Source organism: Cynara cardunculus (assembly GCF_001531365.2).
Source record: "Cynara cardunculus var. scolymus isolate 2C chromosome LG 13, CcrdV1, whole genome shotgun sequence".
Taxonomy (NCBI): Eukaryota; Viridiplantae; Streptophyta; class Magnoliopsida; order Asterales; family Asteraceae; genus Cynara; species Cynara cardunculus.
In genome coordinates, this window is record NC_037540.1 from 38,635,177 (window position 1) to 38,656,740 (window position 21,564).

Genomic DNA, 21,564 nt, shown 5'->3' on the forward strand with positions numbered 1-21,564 from the left:
AAATGTTATAGTGGGGAATCATTTTTAAAAATGTAAGTAAATTATACGTATATAAATAGTAATTATAAAAATTGATGTTACACATTTAAAAACATACTAAATTACATGAATATGGATGGTGTATATGTACTCGTTTCTCTCTTTACATGTTTATACCTCTAACAACTATTTTATGTTTAGATTCCCGATATGAATTGATATGTAACCTTAATCGAAATAATTAGCCGGAGAAGCAAATCTCAATCGAACCTATATTTACTCAATGGATACAATCTGCTCATAAGGACTGCATTCATTTAAGAAAAAAAGGTTGTTGGTGATCCATCGTTAATGTTAATATTACTGACTAATTTCTATAAAAGAATTATACTGGCAAAATAATTGTCGGGTTCTTGTGATGATGAATTTCTTGGTGAGAACGTGAAAACAAAAATCTTCATCTATCTTTGTCCATTTGTATTCAGAAATCTTCATCTACCTTCATTTACTTATTTCTATTACCATCAATGCAACTTAAACAACTTAATGCATATGAAAATAATTGAAGAAATGTAAAAGTACTGAACGTAAGTAAAGGTTTAGATGAAGGTTGATAAATGTAGATGAACGTTTGTGGTTTTTGTCAGCCATCTACTAAAGGTAGTTCAAATTCCGTGTTTTTTATCCATTAGATAAAAAAAAATTTAGCTCGTCAAAATGCTCAAAAGTATTTTTGCCTTCCCATCTAAATGACCTTATTTTTTAACCAATCAGACATAAAAAGCTAATAAGAATTTTTTTAAATAAAAAAAAACAGACTAGAAATAAAAAGTGTAACCTTACTTGTTGATTGGATTTTTCCTGTAAATTTCGGCAACAAAAGGCAATGGGATTGAACCTAAACGTAGGCTTCTAATCCCTTCTCAAAGATGGGAACAAAAGTCTCCATATCTTCATTGGATTCTTTACAGGCACTCAGAGATATGAAATCACTATAATTGATCGAAATCGTTTCATGCTTTCTGGGCTTCCCCCATCCGAAATCCATTTCGTAAAATTTCAACTTTGGTGTTCCCGCAACCCCCATTGCTGTCATTGGCATTCCTTCTGATAATAACCCTTCAAGCGGCCATTTCTCTGTCACGACTCCATCTTTTAAAGGATTCCTTTAAATCCATTCCTTATCTCCTAGATTAATATTATCTCTTATATCACTTATCTCCTAGATTAATATTATCTCTTAGATCACTTATCTCCTAGATTAATATTATCTCCTATTTTTTAGGGCCTTCCTTATTTTTTCTATATTCCTTGTATTTATATCATTGTCTTCTTTGTCAATGATGATAATAAAATATACCACCAAATTTGGTACCATTGAATTTCTAGATGGTGTCAGAGCGGTTCTAAGAGAATTATCAAAACCTAATCGGCAGCCACCATGTCTACCGAGAAGGACCCGAAGGAAGGGGGTGACGAGAGGGCCTCTAACTCGAACTCTCCCTATTACATACATGCCTCGGATTACCCTAGGCAAATGCACGTCAATGACGTTCTCACATACAACAATTATGGTGATTGGTCACAGGAGACGCTGAACTTTCTATTCGCCAAAAACAAAGTAGGGTTCATCTATGGCACTATTAAGAAGCCCGAGAAGATGTCGTCTAATCACATGGCATGGATGCGATGTGATGCTATGGTGAAGGGATGGCTCACCACGGCCATGGAAAAGAACATACGAAGTAGTGTGAAGTATGCGAACACGGCTTCAGAAATCTGGTCTGATCTTCGTGAAAGGTTTGGCAAGGAAAGTGCACCTAGGGCGTATGAATTGAAACAACAAATCATCTCTACACAGCAAGATGGAACCTCTGTATCAACTTATTACATGAAGCTTCGAGGTCTCTGGGATGAAAGTCAATCTGTCCTACCCACACCCCATTGCACTTGCCACGGGTGCACCTGTGGGCTTAAAAAGCGATTGACCGAGCATCAAGAAAAAGAAAAGTTATATGAATTCATAATGGGTCTAGATGCTGAATTCACAGTAATTAAAACACAGATCCTGGCAATGCAACCGATACCGGCTTTGGGAACAGCCTACCACCTTGTCGCAGAAGACGAACGACAAAGAAGCATCTCAGCCGATAAGAAAGCCTCATCAGACGCTGCTTCTTTTAAGGCCTACGTACCCACGCGACATGAAGGTGGCCAGAATCAACAACGAGACAGGTACAATCAAAGGGGAGCAAAACGGGGTGAAGAGGTGGAAAACTACAGTTTTTGTGGCAAAAACGGGCACAATCGAGACGGGTGTTTCAAGAGCATAGGGTATCCGGAATGGTGGCCAGGAAAAACAAAGGGTGACAAAGGAAAAGCAAGGGCAGCATGCATCGAAACCAAGTCAAGTCACATACCCGGCCTCACTAATGAACAATATGAAGCCTTCTTGAAGTATTTTGCAAACTTCAACAATGTCACCAAGAAAGAAGTGCAACCAGAAGCTAACATGGCAAGTAAGTTAAACCAAGACGGGGATTGGGTTGTGGACTCGGGGGCTACCGAACACATAACCTACAGAACCGACATCCTTGATAATAAAAGAAAAGTTCCTTGTGAAGTCCTTGTTATTATGCCAAATGGTAAAGCCATTCCTGTCGAGGGAAGAGGTGATTACACTCTACCAGGAGGAGCCAAAATAAGAGGGGTCCTACATGTTCCGGCTTTTAACTGCAATGTGTAGTGACCTTCTTTCCTGACTTTTGTGTTATGCAGGGGTTGCGCTCGAGGGACTTGATTGGTGCGGGTAATTGCACAAGAGGTCTGTACTGTTGATTGGTGCGGGCAAGGCAATGATGACGAACGTTGATACATGGCACAAAAGATTGGGACATGCATTCGAAAATAAACTTGCTCAAGTAGATTTTCTTAAGAGTTTTTCTTTTAAGGGTAAAAATAAAATTTGTGATTCTTGTGCGAAAGCAAAACACACGAGATCACCTTTTCCCATTAGCACTATCAAGACGAAAAATTGTTTCGAGTTGATACATTGTGACATTTGGGGTAAATATCACACTCCTTATTCTCGAGCAAATTATTTTCTCACCATTGTAGATGATTTTAGTAGATCTGTATGGGTTTTTCTCATTAAACATAAACACGAAGCTAGCAAATGTTTAATCAATTTTCATAAAATGGTGGAAGTACAATTCGGAAAACCCATCAAGAGGATCAGATGTGACAATGGGCGAGTTCACATCAAGTCTTATGGCTGATTTTTATGCTCAAAAGGGAATTTTACTTGAAACTACTTGCCCACACCCCCCCCCCCCAACAAAACGGGGTGGTGGAACGTAAGCATAGACTTCTTCTTGAAACGGCTCGGGCATTAAAACTTGACGCAAGTCTGCCTAAATTTATTTGGGGGGAATGTGTTCTAACGGCTGCTTACATTATCAATCAATTGCCCTCTAGAGCTATTGACAATAAAACCCCGTATGAATTAATGTTTAACCAAAAATCGGAGTACGAACATATGAGGGTTTTTGGTTGTCTCGCTTATTTTAGAAACAATGAGACGAGAGGAGACAAGTTCAAAGCAAAGGGGAGACCTGGGGTTTTTTTGGGTTATCCCCAAGACACAAAAGGGTATAAAATTTATGACCTAGAAAGCACAAAAATAATAGTTTCTAGAGATGTTAAACTTTGTGAAGAAGACTACCTTTTTGCTACCACTTCACAAAATGACAACACAATGAATGAGGGTGATATCTTTTCCAATGGGCTAGTCAAGGAAACTTTTCAATCCGAACAAAATGGGAGATCTCACGGATCCATCCAAATTGAAGATCTGGCTGAAAATTTTGATCAAAGCCCAGCTGTTGGAAATCATGTCGAAAGCTCATTGGATGAGAACATTGATCATGGCTCACCGGAAGACTTGAGTCAAGAACCTCCAGCAACCACCTTCCCAAATGAAGAACCGGCCTACCAGGTACCAAATGAAGAAACGAGCACCGAAACCGTGGAGACTAGGACCAGAAGAAATATCACACAGCCAAAGCATCTTAACAATTTCATTATGAAGCTCCCCCCATCGGTCGACCATGCACAACCCGCACCTAATCAAGGAACCTCAACGGTACACCCTATCGCTAATTTCCTTTCATATGATAAGTTCTCTAATTCTCACAAGGCGTTTCTAGCGGCCATCACTTCAAATGATGAGCCAAAATCCTTCAAACAAGCCATGCAGGATGATAAATGGAAAGAAGCCATGAAGAAAGAGATACGAGCGTTTGAAGAAAATGGGACATGGACTCTCGAAATGTTACCTGAAGGGAAACATGCCATAGACTCCAAGTGGGTCTACAAGATAAAATACAAGCCCAACGGAGAAATCGAGAGATACAAAGCCCGTCTTGTTGCCAAAGGGTTCACGCAAATGGAGGGAGTAGATTTTCATGACACTTTTGCCCCGGTTGCAAAGTTGGTTACTGTTAGAACGTTACTAGATGTGGCTTCCAAAAGAGATTGGATTGTTCACCAGCTCGACGTAAATAACGCGTTCTTACATGGAGATTTAAACGAAGAAGTTTACATGAAAATTCCACAAGGCTTCTTCAAGGAAAATGAAACCCGGGTTTGTCGACTCCGAAAGTCTCTGTACGGCTTAAAACAAGCCTCAAGAAATTGGTATCAAAAGTTCACTACCGTTCTGCTTGCACTTGGTTTCAAACAATCTAAGGCGGATCATTCTCTTTTCACATACAAACAACAAAACACCTTTGTGGCAGCCCTCATCTATGTAGATGATGTTATCATTGTGGGGAATGATCCCTTAAAAATACAACAAACCAAGACCCATCTTGACGAGAAATTTAGCATTAAAGATCTTGGTGAGCTAAAGTATTTCCTTGGAATTGAAGTAGCGCGAACGCGCGATGGACTTGTCTTCAGTCAAAGGAAATATACTTTAGACATTTTGGAAGATTTCGGGATGCAAGGTTGTCGACCCAGTACCTTTCCCATGGAGCAAGACTTGAAGTTGGATAAAGGTGACGAGGAGCCACAAGTCGATGCTAACCAATACCGACGAATGGTAGGAAGATTGTTGTACTTGCAGGCTACTAGACCGGACATTGCGTACTCTGTAAACGTTCTAAGTCAATTTGTCGTCGATCCACGACAAAACCATATGGATGCAGCAACTAGAGTTTTACGATATCTTAGAGCTACCCCAGGACAAGGCATTTTGCTACCACAAAACAGTGGCACCGAACTCGTTGCTTATTGTGACTGGCTCGGTTGTCCCTATACCAGGCGATCCAGAACGGGGTATCTTCTTCTTTTAGGTGGTGCTCCTATATCATGGAAATCTAAGAAGCAGTCTATGGTATCCCGCTCTTCGGCGGAGGCAGAATATAGAGTCATGGCTTCCACAGTTAGCGAGATCTTATGGATGCGTTGGCTCCTCAAGGAGCTAGAAATAAATCCCACCGGTCCAACACCTTTGTTTTATGATAACCAAGCAGCCCGACACATTGCTAATAACTTGGTGTTTCATGAACGAACTGAACATGTTGAAATGGACTGCTATTTTGTTCGAGAAAGAGTAGAGATACAAGAAATTCAACCCATGCACATTAATTCCAAAATGCAGATCGCGGACTTATTCACAAAGGCGTTGGGAGCGCAACAATTACGATGCCTACTCGACAAGTTGGGCATGAAAGATTTACATGCTCCACCTTGAGGGGGAGTAAAGGATTCCTTTAAATCCATTCCTTATCTCCTAGATTAATATTATCTCTTAGATCACTTATCTCCTAGATTAATATTATCTTCTATTTTTAGGGCCTTCCTTATTTTTTCTATATTCCTTGTATTTATATCATTGTCTTCTTTGTCAATGATGATAATAAAATATACCACCAAATTTGGTACCATTGAATTTCAAGATCTTTATCGGTCAAAATCTTGTGCAAATTCTCTCCAAGCAATTTTGTGGCAGTCAGGAATCCTTCTTTTCCAGTTAAAATCGGGGTTTTTGCTATCGCCGTACATAACGTCACACAGTTCCCAAAAGAAGCTGCAGGGATCGGTGGATCAGTACGTGCTCTACAGTCGATGGTGAAACCAAAGATTTGTAGCTCGTCGTTCTTTGATTTGGCGATGCAACTCCAGATATAACCACATGCAACGGTAAAAGATGATACGTATGGTAATGTTCGCAGTTGGGTTGAAACCCATTTCTTCATTCGATTTAAAACAGTTCGCGTCAAGATAAACGTGGCTCGAACTTTATCAGTCGGTCCACAAAGTCTTGGAAGCTGATATTCTTTATTAAAAGTAGTTTCAACCTCTAAGTTCTTTAGATAAATTTCATCTATTTTCGGGTAGTTTACAACTCTATCGAAAAAGCACAAAGTTCCATTAGCTAGAAACGACTCATCTGAACCAGTTCTAGCGATCGACGTCCATGCCTTCAAGAAACAAAATCGAGTGCTGGCATCGCAGAGGCTATGATGATTGGTCATTCCGATGGAGATACCGGAGTTTGGAAAGAACGTCACTTGAACGGAGAACACCAGAATCTTTACATGGTCGGATTCTTTTGCAGAGTCCGGCAATATGGGTATAAGATGATAAAACTTATCACAGTCTCGAGGATGGTTTCCGGTAAGATCGTTGAAATCAAGAGTAGACTATGCAATTGTGAACCCAACTGAGTCACCGTCAACATAACGGATTTCGGGTTTTCTAGCAGGAGTAGGGAATACGATCAAGTTTCCTGAAAAAGGGAAGAAATGTTGAAGTGTGATTGATAAGGATTGTTTGAGATTGGGAACAATAGTTTCAGTGAAGTGGGTTTTAGTGACAGCTGGGAGTTCATAGAAGTAGAGATTGTGAACCGGAGGCATAGTTAGTCAAAAGATGTCGAAGAAGGTGAGTGACAGAGAACCGTCGGCTACCGTGGCCGTTGGTGGCGATACGTGGGACTGTTGAAGAACCATAAGGATGGGAGAGGAAGCCATGCTATCCAAACTAGAATGAGTTTTACACAAATAAACCAGAATGAGTTTTATATCAAATGTATTAAACACCACACTTCATATATCCATAATAATTCGTGCTTACAACTCATATTTCCAATATTGTGATTTTATGAAATATCAAAATTTCATATGTAAACAAAATCCACGATATCATACGTAATTATTTAATTAAACGTTTTTTATTTTTTTATGTTTTTCGTCCAAAAAAATAGAATAGTTTAGAAAAGATGTATATCAGAAGAAATGTCAAAACATGTTTTGTAAATCTTAACCTCATTATTTATAAATAAAGTATAATATAAATATACAATATATTTCATAACAAATATATAATAAACATAATATAAGAGATGGAACGAGTCGGGAATCACATTACTTGGCCCCATCTTCTTTCTGAATTTTTAATTTTCAGAGGTCCGGACTCCTTTAAAACACGTATACACCGGATTCTCAAATAAGACAAGGCTTATTCCCATGCTTACCAATAAACGGTATGGTGATTATCGTTGTTTGCACCGTAGCTTCCTCTTATTTTGTTTTTACTGGAAGGTACTCGTGCAATGCAACGAGATACATCTTAATTTTAATGTTTCGCTTTATATTTTGGGTCTATCAATGTTATAATACGATTTTATGTGGTTTTAAAAAAATAAAATGTTTTTATTTTTGAATGAAATATAAATTTGAAGATATTATAAAATTTTGATAAAAATAAACGATATTAGTATCAAATTAGCTATTTAAAAGTTCTCTTTTTTGTGTAGTTTCTTTAATTCAATTTTTTTATTATAATTTAATTGAATTTTAAAAACAAACTAATTTATTTGTGGTTTGATAAAATAATTTCTTTAAGATAATAATTACGTATTCTGTTAGAACTCAATGATTATCTTAATTATATTTTAGATTTTTTATATTTAAAATAATGTTTATCATGTATTTGATTATGTTTATCCGCAGTTAGTTATACAAATTCGAATATGAAGCTTTAATAAGTTGTACCTATGCACAATCAACTTGTAATCTTGAATTTTAAGTAATATGCATCAACAAACAGTACTTTATACATAAAAATTGGTTCTAAAAATTTTTATTAAATATTTTATAATATAGTATAGATTATACAAGATAATAAATAAAAATGTTATTTTTACTACATTCATCTTTTCTTTTCGAAATAATTAAATAAATATTTCTAAGCTCCTTAAACGTGAACGGTTTTCTTCTATGGCTAATTCAATTCCCACGCCTATATATTATCCCCACCTTTACATTTTTCAAAAAATATTATTACATTTGTTTCATTATACTATGTAGAGTAAGGGGTGTTCGGAATTGCTTATTTAAACTGATCATTGACTTATTTCGATGTGGTAGCGGTAACAAATACTTTTTAGTATTTGGATGGGGAAAAAATAAAAATGCTTATACGTGTGCTAAACCAGTAACATGGAGTTTTTGATAAGTTACTTATTTCTGGCTTATCAAAAACAACTTATCAGCTTTGAAAACCAAATTACCTTTTTAACCCTGTACCTAATACTTCTCATCAGATCACCTTCGTCTCCTTCCATGTGTTCTTGCTTGTTTCACCATCTGCACCATCTCCATGCATCCTTTTGCGTTTGATCCACCTACTCCCATCTCTCTTTTTTTCTCTCTCTCTCTCTCACTCACTCACTCACACGCACACACAAGCGAAACACAAAGAACATACATAGTCAGATATGGTTTAGTAATTATCTTAAACTTTAAAATAATAACCTACATTTTCCCACTTCTATATGATATACAGTAACACAGACAGTGGTAAGCGTCTAGCAACATGTCACCGCCCCCAAGGCTATGTAAATATGTTTTTCCTTGAGCAACCTGGTTGATCCAATCAGTCAAATGGGAAAATCATTCGTTATCCTTTTGCTTCATAATAATTTGTTTTAAACTAAGGTATAGATCTATCTCATCCTTTATAGTTCAAAATTATGTTTCTCAATCTCAACATATTTTGATTAGACAAGTACTGTTTGTTTAACTAATCCATTTGTACATGCCCGTGTAAATTAAACTATGTCATTTGAGGGCCCAAAAATATCTCTCATCTTGAGAGGAGCTAATCTCATATTGCATGTACACGAATCACGCACAATTCATGTTATATTGAATATAACTCTTATGATTACTCGGTTAAAGGTAATGTTAGAATATACCAAAGTACAACAATCCTTATGCATTGGGTTCTAATACATGTCTCAAGTCTGAGATAAGAGTGCTCACCATTTCAAGACTCGCCTGATGACACCAATCTATGACGTGATCTTGACTATATGAGTCATGTCCAACGTTTGTGCCTGACAAGCGCAAGTGACTCCGGTTGCACCTAGTGCACTTCCAACTTAGACCATGACCAAAATTCACAATGATCTATATTTATTACCATCCCCCTAGTAATTAACGATCAAAGACAATCTAAATTATATGATTGTCATATTTATTTAAGGATTTCCTAATCATGATAATAATGAACACATAAATGTTTAATAAAAATACTCATATCTAATATGCATAACAAATGGAAATATAACTATTTTTATTCTTCAAATAAATTTAAAGTTTATTAAAAGCACATATCAGATCAATGTATTACAAAACCAAAAGCCTATCGAACAAGTGTGAGCATCATGCTTTCTTTGACACAAAGGCTTGGTTAGAGGATCTGCGGGATTATCTTTAAATCAAACTTTTCATATCTTCATGTCACCTCGATCAATTATCTCTCGAATCAGGTGGTACCATTTCAAAATATGCCTAGATCCCTGATGTGGCATTGGTTCTTTCGATTGAGCTATGGCACCCTAATTGTCGCAATAGATATCGACACGGTCATACATGCTAAGAAGCGCTCCTAGGTCTGAGATAAATTTCTTCATCTAAACAGCTTCTTTTGTGGCGTCTGATGCTGCAATGTACTCTGATTTTATAGTTGAATCTACTAACGTACTTTACTTGCAGCTTTCCCAGCTCACAACACCACCGTTTAACACAAATACATATCCCTACTACGATTTAAACTCATCACAGTCAGTCTAGACTCTAGCATGTTGTATATATATGTATATGTGTGTGTGTGTGTATATATATATATAGAGAGAGAGAGAGAGAGATGAGTGATCAAATTCAAACCACCCAATTTGTACAATCCGTACAAATCACCTTCATCCGTCGATTTCATTGTTTAATCTTATGACATTTTTTCGTGAAATTGTTTAATCTTGTGAAATTGTTTCATAAAATATTTTTTTTTTATGAAGTTGTTTCATGTATGGTTATGAAATTGTTTCATATAATACTTAATGAAATTTTAATAAAACTGTTTTATGTATTTCCCTAAAATTAAAATAATGAAGATGATAATATCCATGATTAACACCCTCCACAATAAAAATGATTAATCAACCCCTCATAATTACAAAAAAATAAACAAAATGAAAAATTATGATTGGTTGTATGAGGTTTGTACGGTTTGTACAACAAACGTAGTTTGCAAAGTAAACCTCCTCTCTCTCTCTCTCTCTCTCTATATATATATATATATATACACACACACACACACAAAAAATATGTTATCATCTAAGATTAACATACAAGAACAAGGGTATTATTGAAGAAAATTCATAAATATGTGGATGTTTTTTAACTGCCAATGTGTATATTAATGTTTATATGAACATTAAACCATTGCCATTAATAAAAAAATCTACATCATTATGAACAATAATTTACGCATGGGCTATGCCCTCTTCTATATGAGCATGAGCTCACTTATGAACAATGTGATTGTATTCAAATATTCCTAGTGTGTTTGGATGTTCATGTATGTTGAAGTGTGTTATGTGCATTGCTTGAATATTCACATATGTTCACAAAAGTTCACTTGGTTGTTCTATCTTTTCATATTTTAAAAGACAATGAAGATTGTACACTTATGGAAATACGTTCACTTATGAACAATGAAATTTTGTTCAACTCATTAATATATTGGAACCTGAATGGGAATGAGGGAAGTTGAACATGTGAACATTCTTTTTATGAACAAGAACAATCAATATAAATTAGAACACATTGATAATACAAAACATAACCTTACTATTTTGCCCTCACTCATTAATTATACAAGAAGCTATGAACCATGGTACTAGATGGATTCCTATTGGTCCAAAGAGTTTGTATAGTTAACACAAATGAATTGGTTAACAAAAGGTAACACCTCCCCCCCCCCTCTCTATATATATTTATATATCCTGGGATACATAGATCTTTTTTTCTAACCTCCGTATAATAAGAAAATATCATTAGTTCTTCTCGTATACTTCAGGATGTTATTCACTGTTACCCAGTGAGTATCACCTAGATTTGACTGATATTTGATCATCATGCTTAGGGCATACGAGACCTCCTGTCTAGTACATTACATGACATATGACTGAAGCGTAGGGAACACTCTTCACAGGATGTGTTTGTAGAAGTGAATATAAGTACAAACACAATATATTTCACTTTTTAATTTTATCTTTTATAACTTGTGTATAAAAATCCGATTAATATAGAATTTGTACTTAGTTTTAAACGACTATTAGTTAAATATTATCTTAGTGTATTAAACAGTCTAGCCGCCTAACTTACATCCTGCTCAAGCTAACTTGTCTAATATTCTATTCAACTTCAAGAAATTAGAAAGTCTCTTTATCACCCGTGTCTGCTTGTGTTTGTGTGTGTGTGTATATATATATATATATACCTATTTTGAGCATAAGTTCTCCTTCACTTTCGTATTTGTACATATTAATTGACTGTCATTGTTGGGCAGATGTTAGGTTTATACACACATATACATATATATATATATATATATATATATATGATAAAAACAAGTTATGAACAATTTGGAAATGTTCAGCTAACAGTCGTTATACTGCCGAAATTTTAAAAAAATTCTAATTTTTTCACTTTATTTTGTAAATTGTAGGAAAGTACGAGCATAAAATATTGGAGAAGTATCCAAACCCGGATACCTGATCTATCGGAGATAAAGATGCATGGGAGCAACTTCAACCTTAGAAGAACAATCGCCTATATTACTTCAGCATATCGTTTGATCAGTCTTTTACGATGATGAGTACTTCATCCATTTCTAGCATTGATATCAGCACGTTGTTTAATCAATCATTGTCGGAGGATTTTTTTTGTGGAGAAGGGTTATTGCTGGAAGTATGTTTGTGGTTTAGTTGAAGATTGTCTTGCTATACATATTTCACTGACAACTTACTCATTATGTCCATGTTTAATAATTGTAGGTAATCGAATTACAAGAAGCCCTCAAGTCTGAGAGACAGGCAAGGGAAGAGCTAGAGCGAACCACAAAATAATTTGTGGCCAAGGATGTCGAGCACGAGGAAAGGGCCGCAAATTTAGATAAGATCACACAATCGATGCAGGCAACATTGGGCGCTCTTGTCCGTAAATTTGGTCCAAATGCCCTCTACCTAACCTCTTAGGTCCTCTATATGTCGAGCACAAACTATTTTTGGATAGATACAATACTGAAGTGTAATGAATTTAGATTTCTGTTTCTTAAATATTTTGTAATGCATATGCACGATACTACATTTTATACATGAAAATAGAAACTTCTTAACTCATTTTTTTTAAATACAGATTCAGTGACGAATTAGTTACGGCTTGGAAAATCGAATCCCTCAATAATCCATAGTTTATCGTTACCTAATTTTTCACTAGCTAATTCGTAAGGGATACGTTCCCTAATTAATACGTAGCAAATACGTTAAACAACAAATCCGTAGCGAAGACGTTCCCTAGCTAATTCGTAGGTAATACTTTCCCTAGCCAATCTGTAGAAAATATGTTCCGTAGATAATCCTTAGCTAATATGTTCTCTAGCTAATCTGTAGCAAATACATTCCCTATCTAGTAAATACGTTCCCTAGCTAATCCGTAGCAAATGCATCCTTTTTAGTGGACTTTTACTTGAAAAGAGGAAAATAATAAAGCTTATAAACCACCATTTTGCTACAGATGTGCGACGGGATTTTCTATTGCTAATATTAAAGTTCCATCGTTAAATTCAAGCAAATTTTTTGCAACCAACTGATTAACTACGAGTTTGTCAAGGATTTGACTTTCAGCTACGGATTTGCTACGAATTTGGTCGTGATTGTCGCCTCTGTTTCTTGTAGTGAAACCGAGGCACATATGACACCTCTTCTTGAGGTAGAAATTGTTGTTGTTCAAAAAATAGAGGTTGATTCTAAGGGACAAATTGATGTTGGCTTTGATAAATAGGCAGACATTGTCGTTGATCAAAAAATAGAGGTTGATTATGAAGGACAAATTGTTGTTAACTATGATAAATTGGTTGAGCCTCAATGATTGGGGCTGGGTCGGAACTTCGTCCGACATGGCTTCCTCTTCCCGATCGAATACCACCACTAACATAAACTTCGACCCACAAATAAAGTGTAGCAGGACTCGACAGTAAAGTCCATAGGTACGACTATAGGTACGACTCTCAGTTTGTTGGTGTAGACATTTATGGCGACGACATCTTATCACTATCAAAAATTTTAATTTTCAAGAGAATGAAAACTCTACTGTGAGTCTGTGACGACGTTTTGTTGCAATAGACTTGAAATGTTTTTCGTAAAATTAAAAAATCTTTTCTTTGTTTAAAGGAAAATACGAAAAACCTGTTTTATCATAGAAATACGACATGTCGTTGTCATGGGATCTAATTACTTTTTTAGAAGTTAAAAATGTTTTTCCTCCTTTTTAAACGAATTGTTGAAAAAAAAAACGTTTTCTTATATTTTAGTTATTAAAACGTTTTTTTCTATTTTTAAAGTTGTAGGTTGGAAAAAAAATATTTATTCTAGAATGATGATGCATTGTTGAAATAGAGTTTAATTAATTATTTGGAAATTGAAAAACAGTGAATTAAAAAAAGAATTAAAATGTCGTTGCAATTGCTACTTTCGACAACAAGACAACAACGACGGAACCAATAGAAATGACCGTTGTAGCAGCTGGTCTTTAGTGACGACATTTGAACCTACAGCAACGACTTTTGTCTTTGCTGTAGATCTATTTTGTTGTAGTGGCCTCAGTTTTTTTTATTGTAGATGTTATTTGAAGTTTAAATTAACAAAAGAACACTAATAAAAGAGAAAAAAGAAGTGATGCAAAAAACCTACACTTTCAAGAAATGAATGTAGATATCACGTATTTCACAAGGATTATATTTTATCGAAAATCAATAGTTATGCATATGTATATATAAGTTTTTTTGCATAAAAAAATTATAAATTTAAAAAGTCAAGAAATGGTTGAAAAATAAGAAAGGCCAAGTTGATTGGCTATTTTTGTTGAAAACCCTTTAAAAAAGAAAATTGATTAAAATAGTTATTCCATTCATTTAAATTGGTTTTCTAGCTATACTTCTCCGGGTTTATCCAATGTCAGTATGTCTGCAAAATTCACATCCGCAATATTGCAGACTTGGTTAAAAGACAAAAAAAACATTCAAATACCACCAGGTTAGCAAGTGGCACCGTTGTAATTGCGTACTTGGTCGTAATTGCGGACCTAATCGTCGCAGTTACGTACTCGGGTTGAATCTGGTTTTTTTTTTTCTGTCTTTTAACCAGGTTCGTAGTATTGTAGATGTAGATACTATGGAGATAGCGATATTTTGATAAACCGAGAAAAGGAGGAAATTGTTATTTAAGTAATTTCCCCTTAAAAAAACCATCTAATAATTATCCTCGATGTTGCAGACAATGGAATTTTGATTCCATCTTGATGTTTTCAATGATGTCGCATGAGATGACTAATTCCCTTCCCATCTTGTCTGTTCTTGAACATTCCCAAGTATCGCCACCGCCTGCCACCGTCGGCGACAACTCTTTACCACTCACTTTCTTTGACATATATTGGCTAAACTCTCCTCCGGTTCACCATCTTTTCTTCTATGACCTTCCACTCACTAAGGCTCGGTTCACTGAAATCATTGTTCCCAATCTTAAACGCTCGTTATCAATCACCCTTCAACATTTCTTCCCTTTCGCCGGCAACTTGATCATATTTCCCACTCCAACTCGAAAACCCGAAATACGTTATGGAGAAGGCGATTCGATCGCCGTTACCGTTGCAGAATGTAATCTTGATTTCGACGATCTAACAGGAAACCATCCTCGAGATTGCGATAAGTTTTATCATCTTATACCGTCTCTTGGACCGGCTGTTAAGGTATCAGATTATGTATCGATCCCAGTTTTTTCAATTCAAGTGACGCTTTTTCCAAACCATGGAATCTCTATAGGAATGACAAATCTCCATGCCCTCGGTGATGCTACCACTCGGTTCGGTTTCTTGAAGGCGTGGACAAAGATTGCGAGATCTGGTACAGATGAATCATTTCTAGCTAATGGAACTTTACCCTTATATGATAGAGTGGTTCAAAACCAGAAACTAGACGAAAGTTATCTAAAGCGGGTCAACGTTGAAGCTTTTAACGAAGAGTATCGACCTCAAAACCTTTCTGGACCGACTGATAAAGTTCGAGCCACGCTTGTCTTGACACGAACTACAATCAATCGGATGAAGAAACGGGTTTCTACTAATTTGCCAACATTAGAATATGTATCATCTTTTACTGTAGCATGTGGGTATATCTGGAGTTGCATCGCAAAATCACGCAACGACGAACTGGAGCTATTTGGTTTCGCTGTGGATTGTAGGGCACGTATGGATCCGCCGATCCCGGCAGCCTACTTCGGCAACTGTGTTGGGGGGTGTGCGGTGATGGCAAAAAGGACTCTTTTAACCGGAAAGGATGGATTCGTGACTGCTGCAAAATTGCTTGGAGAGAATCTACATGAGTTGTTGACCCATAAGGATGGAATCGTGAAAGATATTTTTGCGATGATTGACGATTTGTTATCTAACGGGATGCCAACGACAACGATGGGAGTTGCCGGAACACCCAAACTCAAATTCTATGACATCGATTTCGGATGGGGTAAGCCTAAGAAACACGAAACAATTTCAATCGATTATAACAATTCCATATCTCTAAGCACATGTAAAGAATCAAAGGAAGATCTGGAGATCGGCGTGTGTCTTTCGGCTATGGAGATGGAAGCTTTCGTTCATATCTTCCACGAAGGATTAGAAGCATATCTTTAATTAGATTCTTCTGTTTTGATTATTATGTTAATCGGAAATCTCTCCTTTACCTCTCTTTTGTGTCATCGTTCTCATTGATTCGCTTTTCTTTTTGTTGCAAACCTTTGGTTCGATCTTTGTTGTGTGGCATTTAATTTTCTGCTCCTCCACTATGAGGGTCCACGTTGATTTTCGGTTTCAATGTCAGTTCCAAGTTCTTAGTTTGAATTATGATAAGTTAATCATACAAGATGTATAATCGAAGAGTAATGTATCAACTTAAAGACCACTACGTAGAATCAAACCCATTTGAATGTGTAGATCAAACAACGCAAACTACTTATTTCTTCTTGCCTTTACCSGYGCCGCCCTTYCGTTTAGGTGGAATKATAATCTCAYYYTTCAGCGTCGGAATCTCCAYYAACYGYGACAAWCCRCCGACTCCACCGAACTTCTTACKGAACYTCTCMACCTGATCGGCATCGATGMGGTTGGCRGAMCGACTACCTAGATAGAAYGGGWGGTTGCCRGACCAAACATCGACKRMGWACTCTTTCTTAGTACCGCTGGTGGTAAGAATGTGCTCTCCGGTGCAGTAAACCTTAAAGTCATTGTAGAATTTGGGATGAATTAATTTCCTTCTACCGCCAAGTCCATCGCGGTTGATCTGTGGAAATGGTTGTAGCCACCTCATAAGAGAAAAGTGAAAGGGGGTTGGTTTGAAAAATGGAGAAAAAACTGTGAATTGGGGAATGTGTTGTGATTTATAAAACCCAAAGAAGGGATCCACTAAGGATACACACAAGACTGAGAGAATTGAATTCGTTAAGGAACTTCAATTCAAAATACTAACCACACTCTCTTTACATAACACGTTTACACACATATATATACAACATGAACCTCATAACCCTTCAAGGATGACGCTTAATATAAATAGTAACTGTCATAAGTGTTTGACTTTAAACACCACTAAATCCAAATCTAGATTACTTAATTTAGCACACCCCATAAACTAGACTTGCCTAATCCCCAAACCATCCTTCAACCTTGCGAAATCACCAACCTTTAATGCCCTGGTGAAAATATCTGCCATTTGATCAATGGATCTGCAGAAAGTAATGTCAACAACTCCATGACTTACTAATTAACGAATGAAATGGTACTTGATCTTTATGTGCTTGCTCCTTCCATGATACACCGGATTCTTGGTTAGAGCTATCGCCGACTTGTTATCACAGTGTATGATAGTAGGTCCAATTTGAGGATCACTACAACAAAAACAGGTTTATAGGACACTTTTTTGAGACACTTTTCAAGACCCGTCCTTTAAAAAAGGTTAATACAACACATTATTTTATGAGTCCTATTTGATTTAATTTAATAGGACTCTTATTTTTTAGTCTTATTAAGCTCTCTTAGGGGCTGTTTGTTTGGCTCTTAATGGTGACATTAAGAGCCAACCTCTTAATCGGTAAGAGGTAAGGAGTGTTTGGAAAAAAAAATCAAGCCTCTTAATGGTTTCATAACCCTCTTAACCATTTTGTGTCCAAGCCTTCACTAAACCATTCAGATCTATTCTTTTTCCAAATTTGCCCTCTCTACACAGCGCTTCCTTCACATCACCTCCCACCCCCCACGATCGTTGGTCTCCGTCTTCCCCCCTCCCCGATCATCGCTCTTCCGGTCGCCATCTCCGGTCGCTCTTCCGGTCGCCGTCTCCTTCTGCGATAATCCCACTGCTTCCACGGTCGTCGTTCCCTCCATCTGCTTCCACAGTCGCCGTTCGCTTCAGGTATTCCCCCAAAATCGATATCCTCGCTTCCCTACATTTGTTCGGTTCAAATGATTTGTTTCTGTTTGATTCATTACCATCGATTGAAACCACATATTGAAACCATAAGTTTGCATCGATTGAACCCTATCACATTTTCTCGTTGAAACCACCGATTGAGACCATCAATTGAAACTGACTGCTCATCTCATTTTCCATTTGTTTGTATTCAAACGATTTGTTTCAGTTCGATTCATAACCATCGACTGAAACCATCGACTGAAACCATCTCATTTTCTGGTCGAAACCACCGATTGAAACCATCTCATTTTCTGGTCGAAACCACCAACTGAAACCATCTACTGGTCGCATTTTCTGCTTGAAACCATCTGTTTGCATCGATTTAAACCATCGCTTGCATCTGTTTGACCGATTGAAACCACCGATTGTGTTTGCCATCTGTTGAAACCATCTGTTTAAAAGAATAGTTTTTAGAAGAATCATTTATAGATGATAAACAATAGTTATCAAAGACTGAATCCAAGACCAGCCTCATGATCGATATCTTAAAAACAATTGGGGAATTTTGCCTATATGTTAACATTATGTTCATCCACCTTCAACTTTGATTTATGTCATGTTGGCTAAAGATTATAATGGGCATCATCATCATGAGGGTTAAAATGGTAATTTGTTGTCATTCAGAAAACAGTTACCAAACATTCATATTTCATTCAGCACTTAACCATTCTGATCCTCTTAACCATTCTGACCACTTAACTATTCTGCACCAAACCATTCAGCAACTGCCAAACAGCCCCTTAGTGTCTTATCATGTAAATCTAATACGACACTTTTCAATGTCATTATTGTTTTAGAGTTTAATAGGACGCTTTTTAAGTGTTATATTATTTAAAAGAATAATTGGACATTCTAAAGTCTCATATTATTTTAGAAACTAATAGAACATTTTTAAGTGTCGTGTTAATTTTAAAAGCTAATAAGACATTTTTTATTGTTGTACTAGTGTTTAAAAGCTAATTAATAGAACACTTTTAAGTGTCCTATTAGAGTTTAAAATAATATGAATAGCATATTATATTTAGAACAATTTTTAACATCAAATCTAAGGCCAAATGTGAAAAGTCCTATTAATATATATATATATATATATATATATATATATATATATATATATATATATATATAATCCTAAGCCTTTATCAGCCCATTTATTTGAACCCAAAGCCCCTTTCTGATCGACTCCCCTTCACGGCTTCACTTGATCGACTCCCCTGGACTTGCTTAGGAAGCTACAATTGGTACTCCCCCGTACCTACTTACGAAGCTACAATTGGTACTCCTCTGTACCTACTTACGAAGCTACGATCGGTAATTTTGAAGGAACTCAGGAAGTCCTCACTGTTTACCTGATCGACTCCACCCTCTCCCTCACTGTTTGCGATCGACTCTACCCTGAGAATCTCAAAGCATCAGACGATGATCCTTCTGCTTATAGTAACATTTTCATTTTCATTTGACTACGACTGATTTAAGTTTAATCTCTTAGTCATAAGAACTTCGATACGAATTCTATGACAAATGATTACACTTTCAATGAACAATATTTTCCTGTTTTTGGTTTCCAGCGTATTATTGAACACATTTTGGATACCGATTGTATTTTTATATGAGAGTGTAAGTTCAGGCATTTCTCAAGCATGAACTGGTCGTCTCTTGCCTATTATACTTATGGTTGTGTCATAATGTAAGGCTTGTCGTAGGGTAATAGGATGTGAACATTTCAGGGTAGTAGCTTTTGTAAACGTGAACTTGAACATTATATTAAATTTGATGCTAAATGACTTGTTATAAACATAATAAATACAAACACATGTGCTATAGACATTGCAGTCAAAAGAACAACTCTATAATGAGTTGTAACAATCTTTATGTCTAGATTTTAGTCAAGAACTCAAGATAGAAACTCAAACCATTTGTGGTTAATGAGTATTATTCAAGCTAACAGGTAATTAAAGGAATTATGTACAAATTTCTAAATTGGAGCATGTTTGCTTTTAGTTAGCTGGGAGGTTAATGGACACATTTTATCGTTGATTTTTGTTTATGTTCCTTGGTTGTTGTCTTTCCAATTTACGGGTCCACCTTGGAAACTGATTTCAATTTAGCTGAGCCATATTTTGCCAAACACATTTGATTCAGTTGAAATGAGTTCATAAGGGTTACCATATAATGAAATTCACTTGTGAAAAATCAGGAGCCAACTGTTTTAACTCATCTATAGTGGATCAATTGATGAATTGAAGCATTGTGGCCACATTTTAAACACATTCCATGCAACTTTACTCATTGATAAGCTTATATTTAAACATGTTTTTATAATGAATCTAGTATATATTGTAATGTTTATATAGCTTATAGAACCATTTTAATTTAATTATTGATTGGTCTTTGATAGGTGCAAAAAAAGGATGGATTTTAATACAAACAGAGCATATATTTCAAAACTGTTACAAGGTCGGGCATGGTTTTCTGAAGGAATATGAGGCTGAGCATACTTATGAAATGGGTTCTGGACTGGGCATACGAATTTAAATGCCGTGAAAATGAGGCATATTTTTTCAAATGTTCTTAAAAAAAGAGAGATGTCACGGGTTTGAGGAAAAGGAGAGGCCCAGCAGTAACAAAACAAAACCAACAACAAAAACCCCAACAACAACAGCCCAGAGATGTGATCGATGGGGAAGACGTACGATCAATCGGAGAAGTGGAGAGGAGAAGTGGAAGAGAGGGGGATCGAGCGAGAGATCGGGATACGTGGGTTGATTTTCTGGTTCGTGGAGGAAGCCAACAGCATATATTTATTTTCGATTGGAGAGGTAACCGAGGGTTTTTGGACGGAGGAGATACGGGGAGCGATTGAAGACAGCGAGGATAGAGCGTGAGGAAGACAACAATGGTTCGTGGTTTTGGATTGGAGAAGCATTGAAGGAGATTCATCAATTTCAAAATTAAGTTAATATCTCTTCTAAATTTCTTAGTTTGTGTTTTTAATTAGCCATGTGTGGCTAATTTCTTTATAAATTCGACCTTGGATTGCTTAGTATTTGCAAGTTCTATTTTTACTAGTTGTTTGAGATGATGTACTACCATTTCACTTTGATTATTCACCCAATTTCTGAACTTAGTAGCTTATAAAATTGAATTTCATGCTTTCTGATCAATTGTGTGGAAATCGATTATGGTCATTTTGTTTCCTAAATCCGTAATTGTTTAGTAAACTAATATTGATGACAAATAACAAATAGGTTTTGTAGAAAATTCCTATCTTTTGTTATGAAATTGGGTGAAACGGAAGATTTAGATTAACCAAGCTCGTGTGTTAATTTATCCGACCCGGGTTCCATTGATTCTTCATGCTAGTATCAATTTGGCTCTTAAGAACTTATTTGAGGTCAATTGCATATTAAGGTATGAGAGGAGAGCTTGTTC

General features: G+C 36.3%; 1 protein-coding gene and 1 pseudogene across 1 annotated transcript; one reads left to right on the plus strand and one right to left on the minus strand.

Annotated features, from left to right (window-relative positions):
- Nucleotides 1-877: 877 nt before the first annotated feature.
- Nucleotides 878-7,019, minus strand: LOC112525031 (annotated as a pseudogene).
- A 7,903-nt stretch (nt 7,020-14,922) lies between these two features.
- On the plus strand, nt 14,923-16,414 carry LOC112525213 (malonyl-coenzyme A:anthocyanin 3-O-glucoside-6''-O-malonyltransferase-like). Its single transcript, XM_025135236.1, has one exon. The coding sequence runs from the start codon at nt 14,925-14,927 to the stop codon at nt 16,296-16,298; it is 1,374 nt and encodes a 457-aa protein (XP_024991004.1). The 5' UTR covers nt 14,923-14,924; the 3' UTR covers nt 16,299-16,414.
- The last annotated feature ends 5,150 nt before the right edge of the window (nt 16,415-21,564 follow it).

Coding starts and splice junctions, on each gene's coding strand:
- LOC112525213 (XM_025135236.1), top strand. CDS start 14,925: ATGTCGCATGAGATGACTAATTCCCTTCCCATCTTGTCTGTTCTTGAA.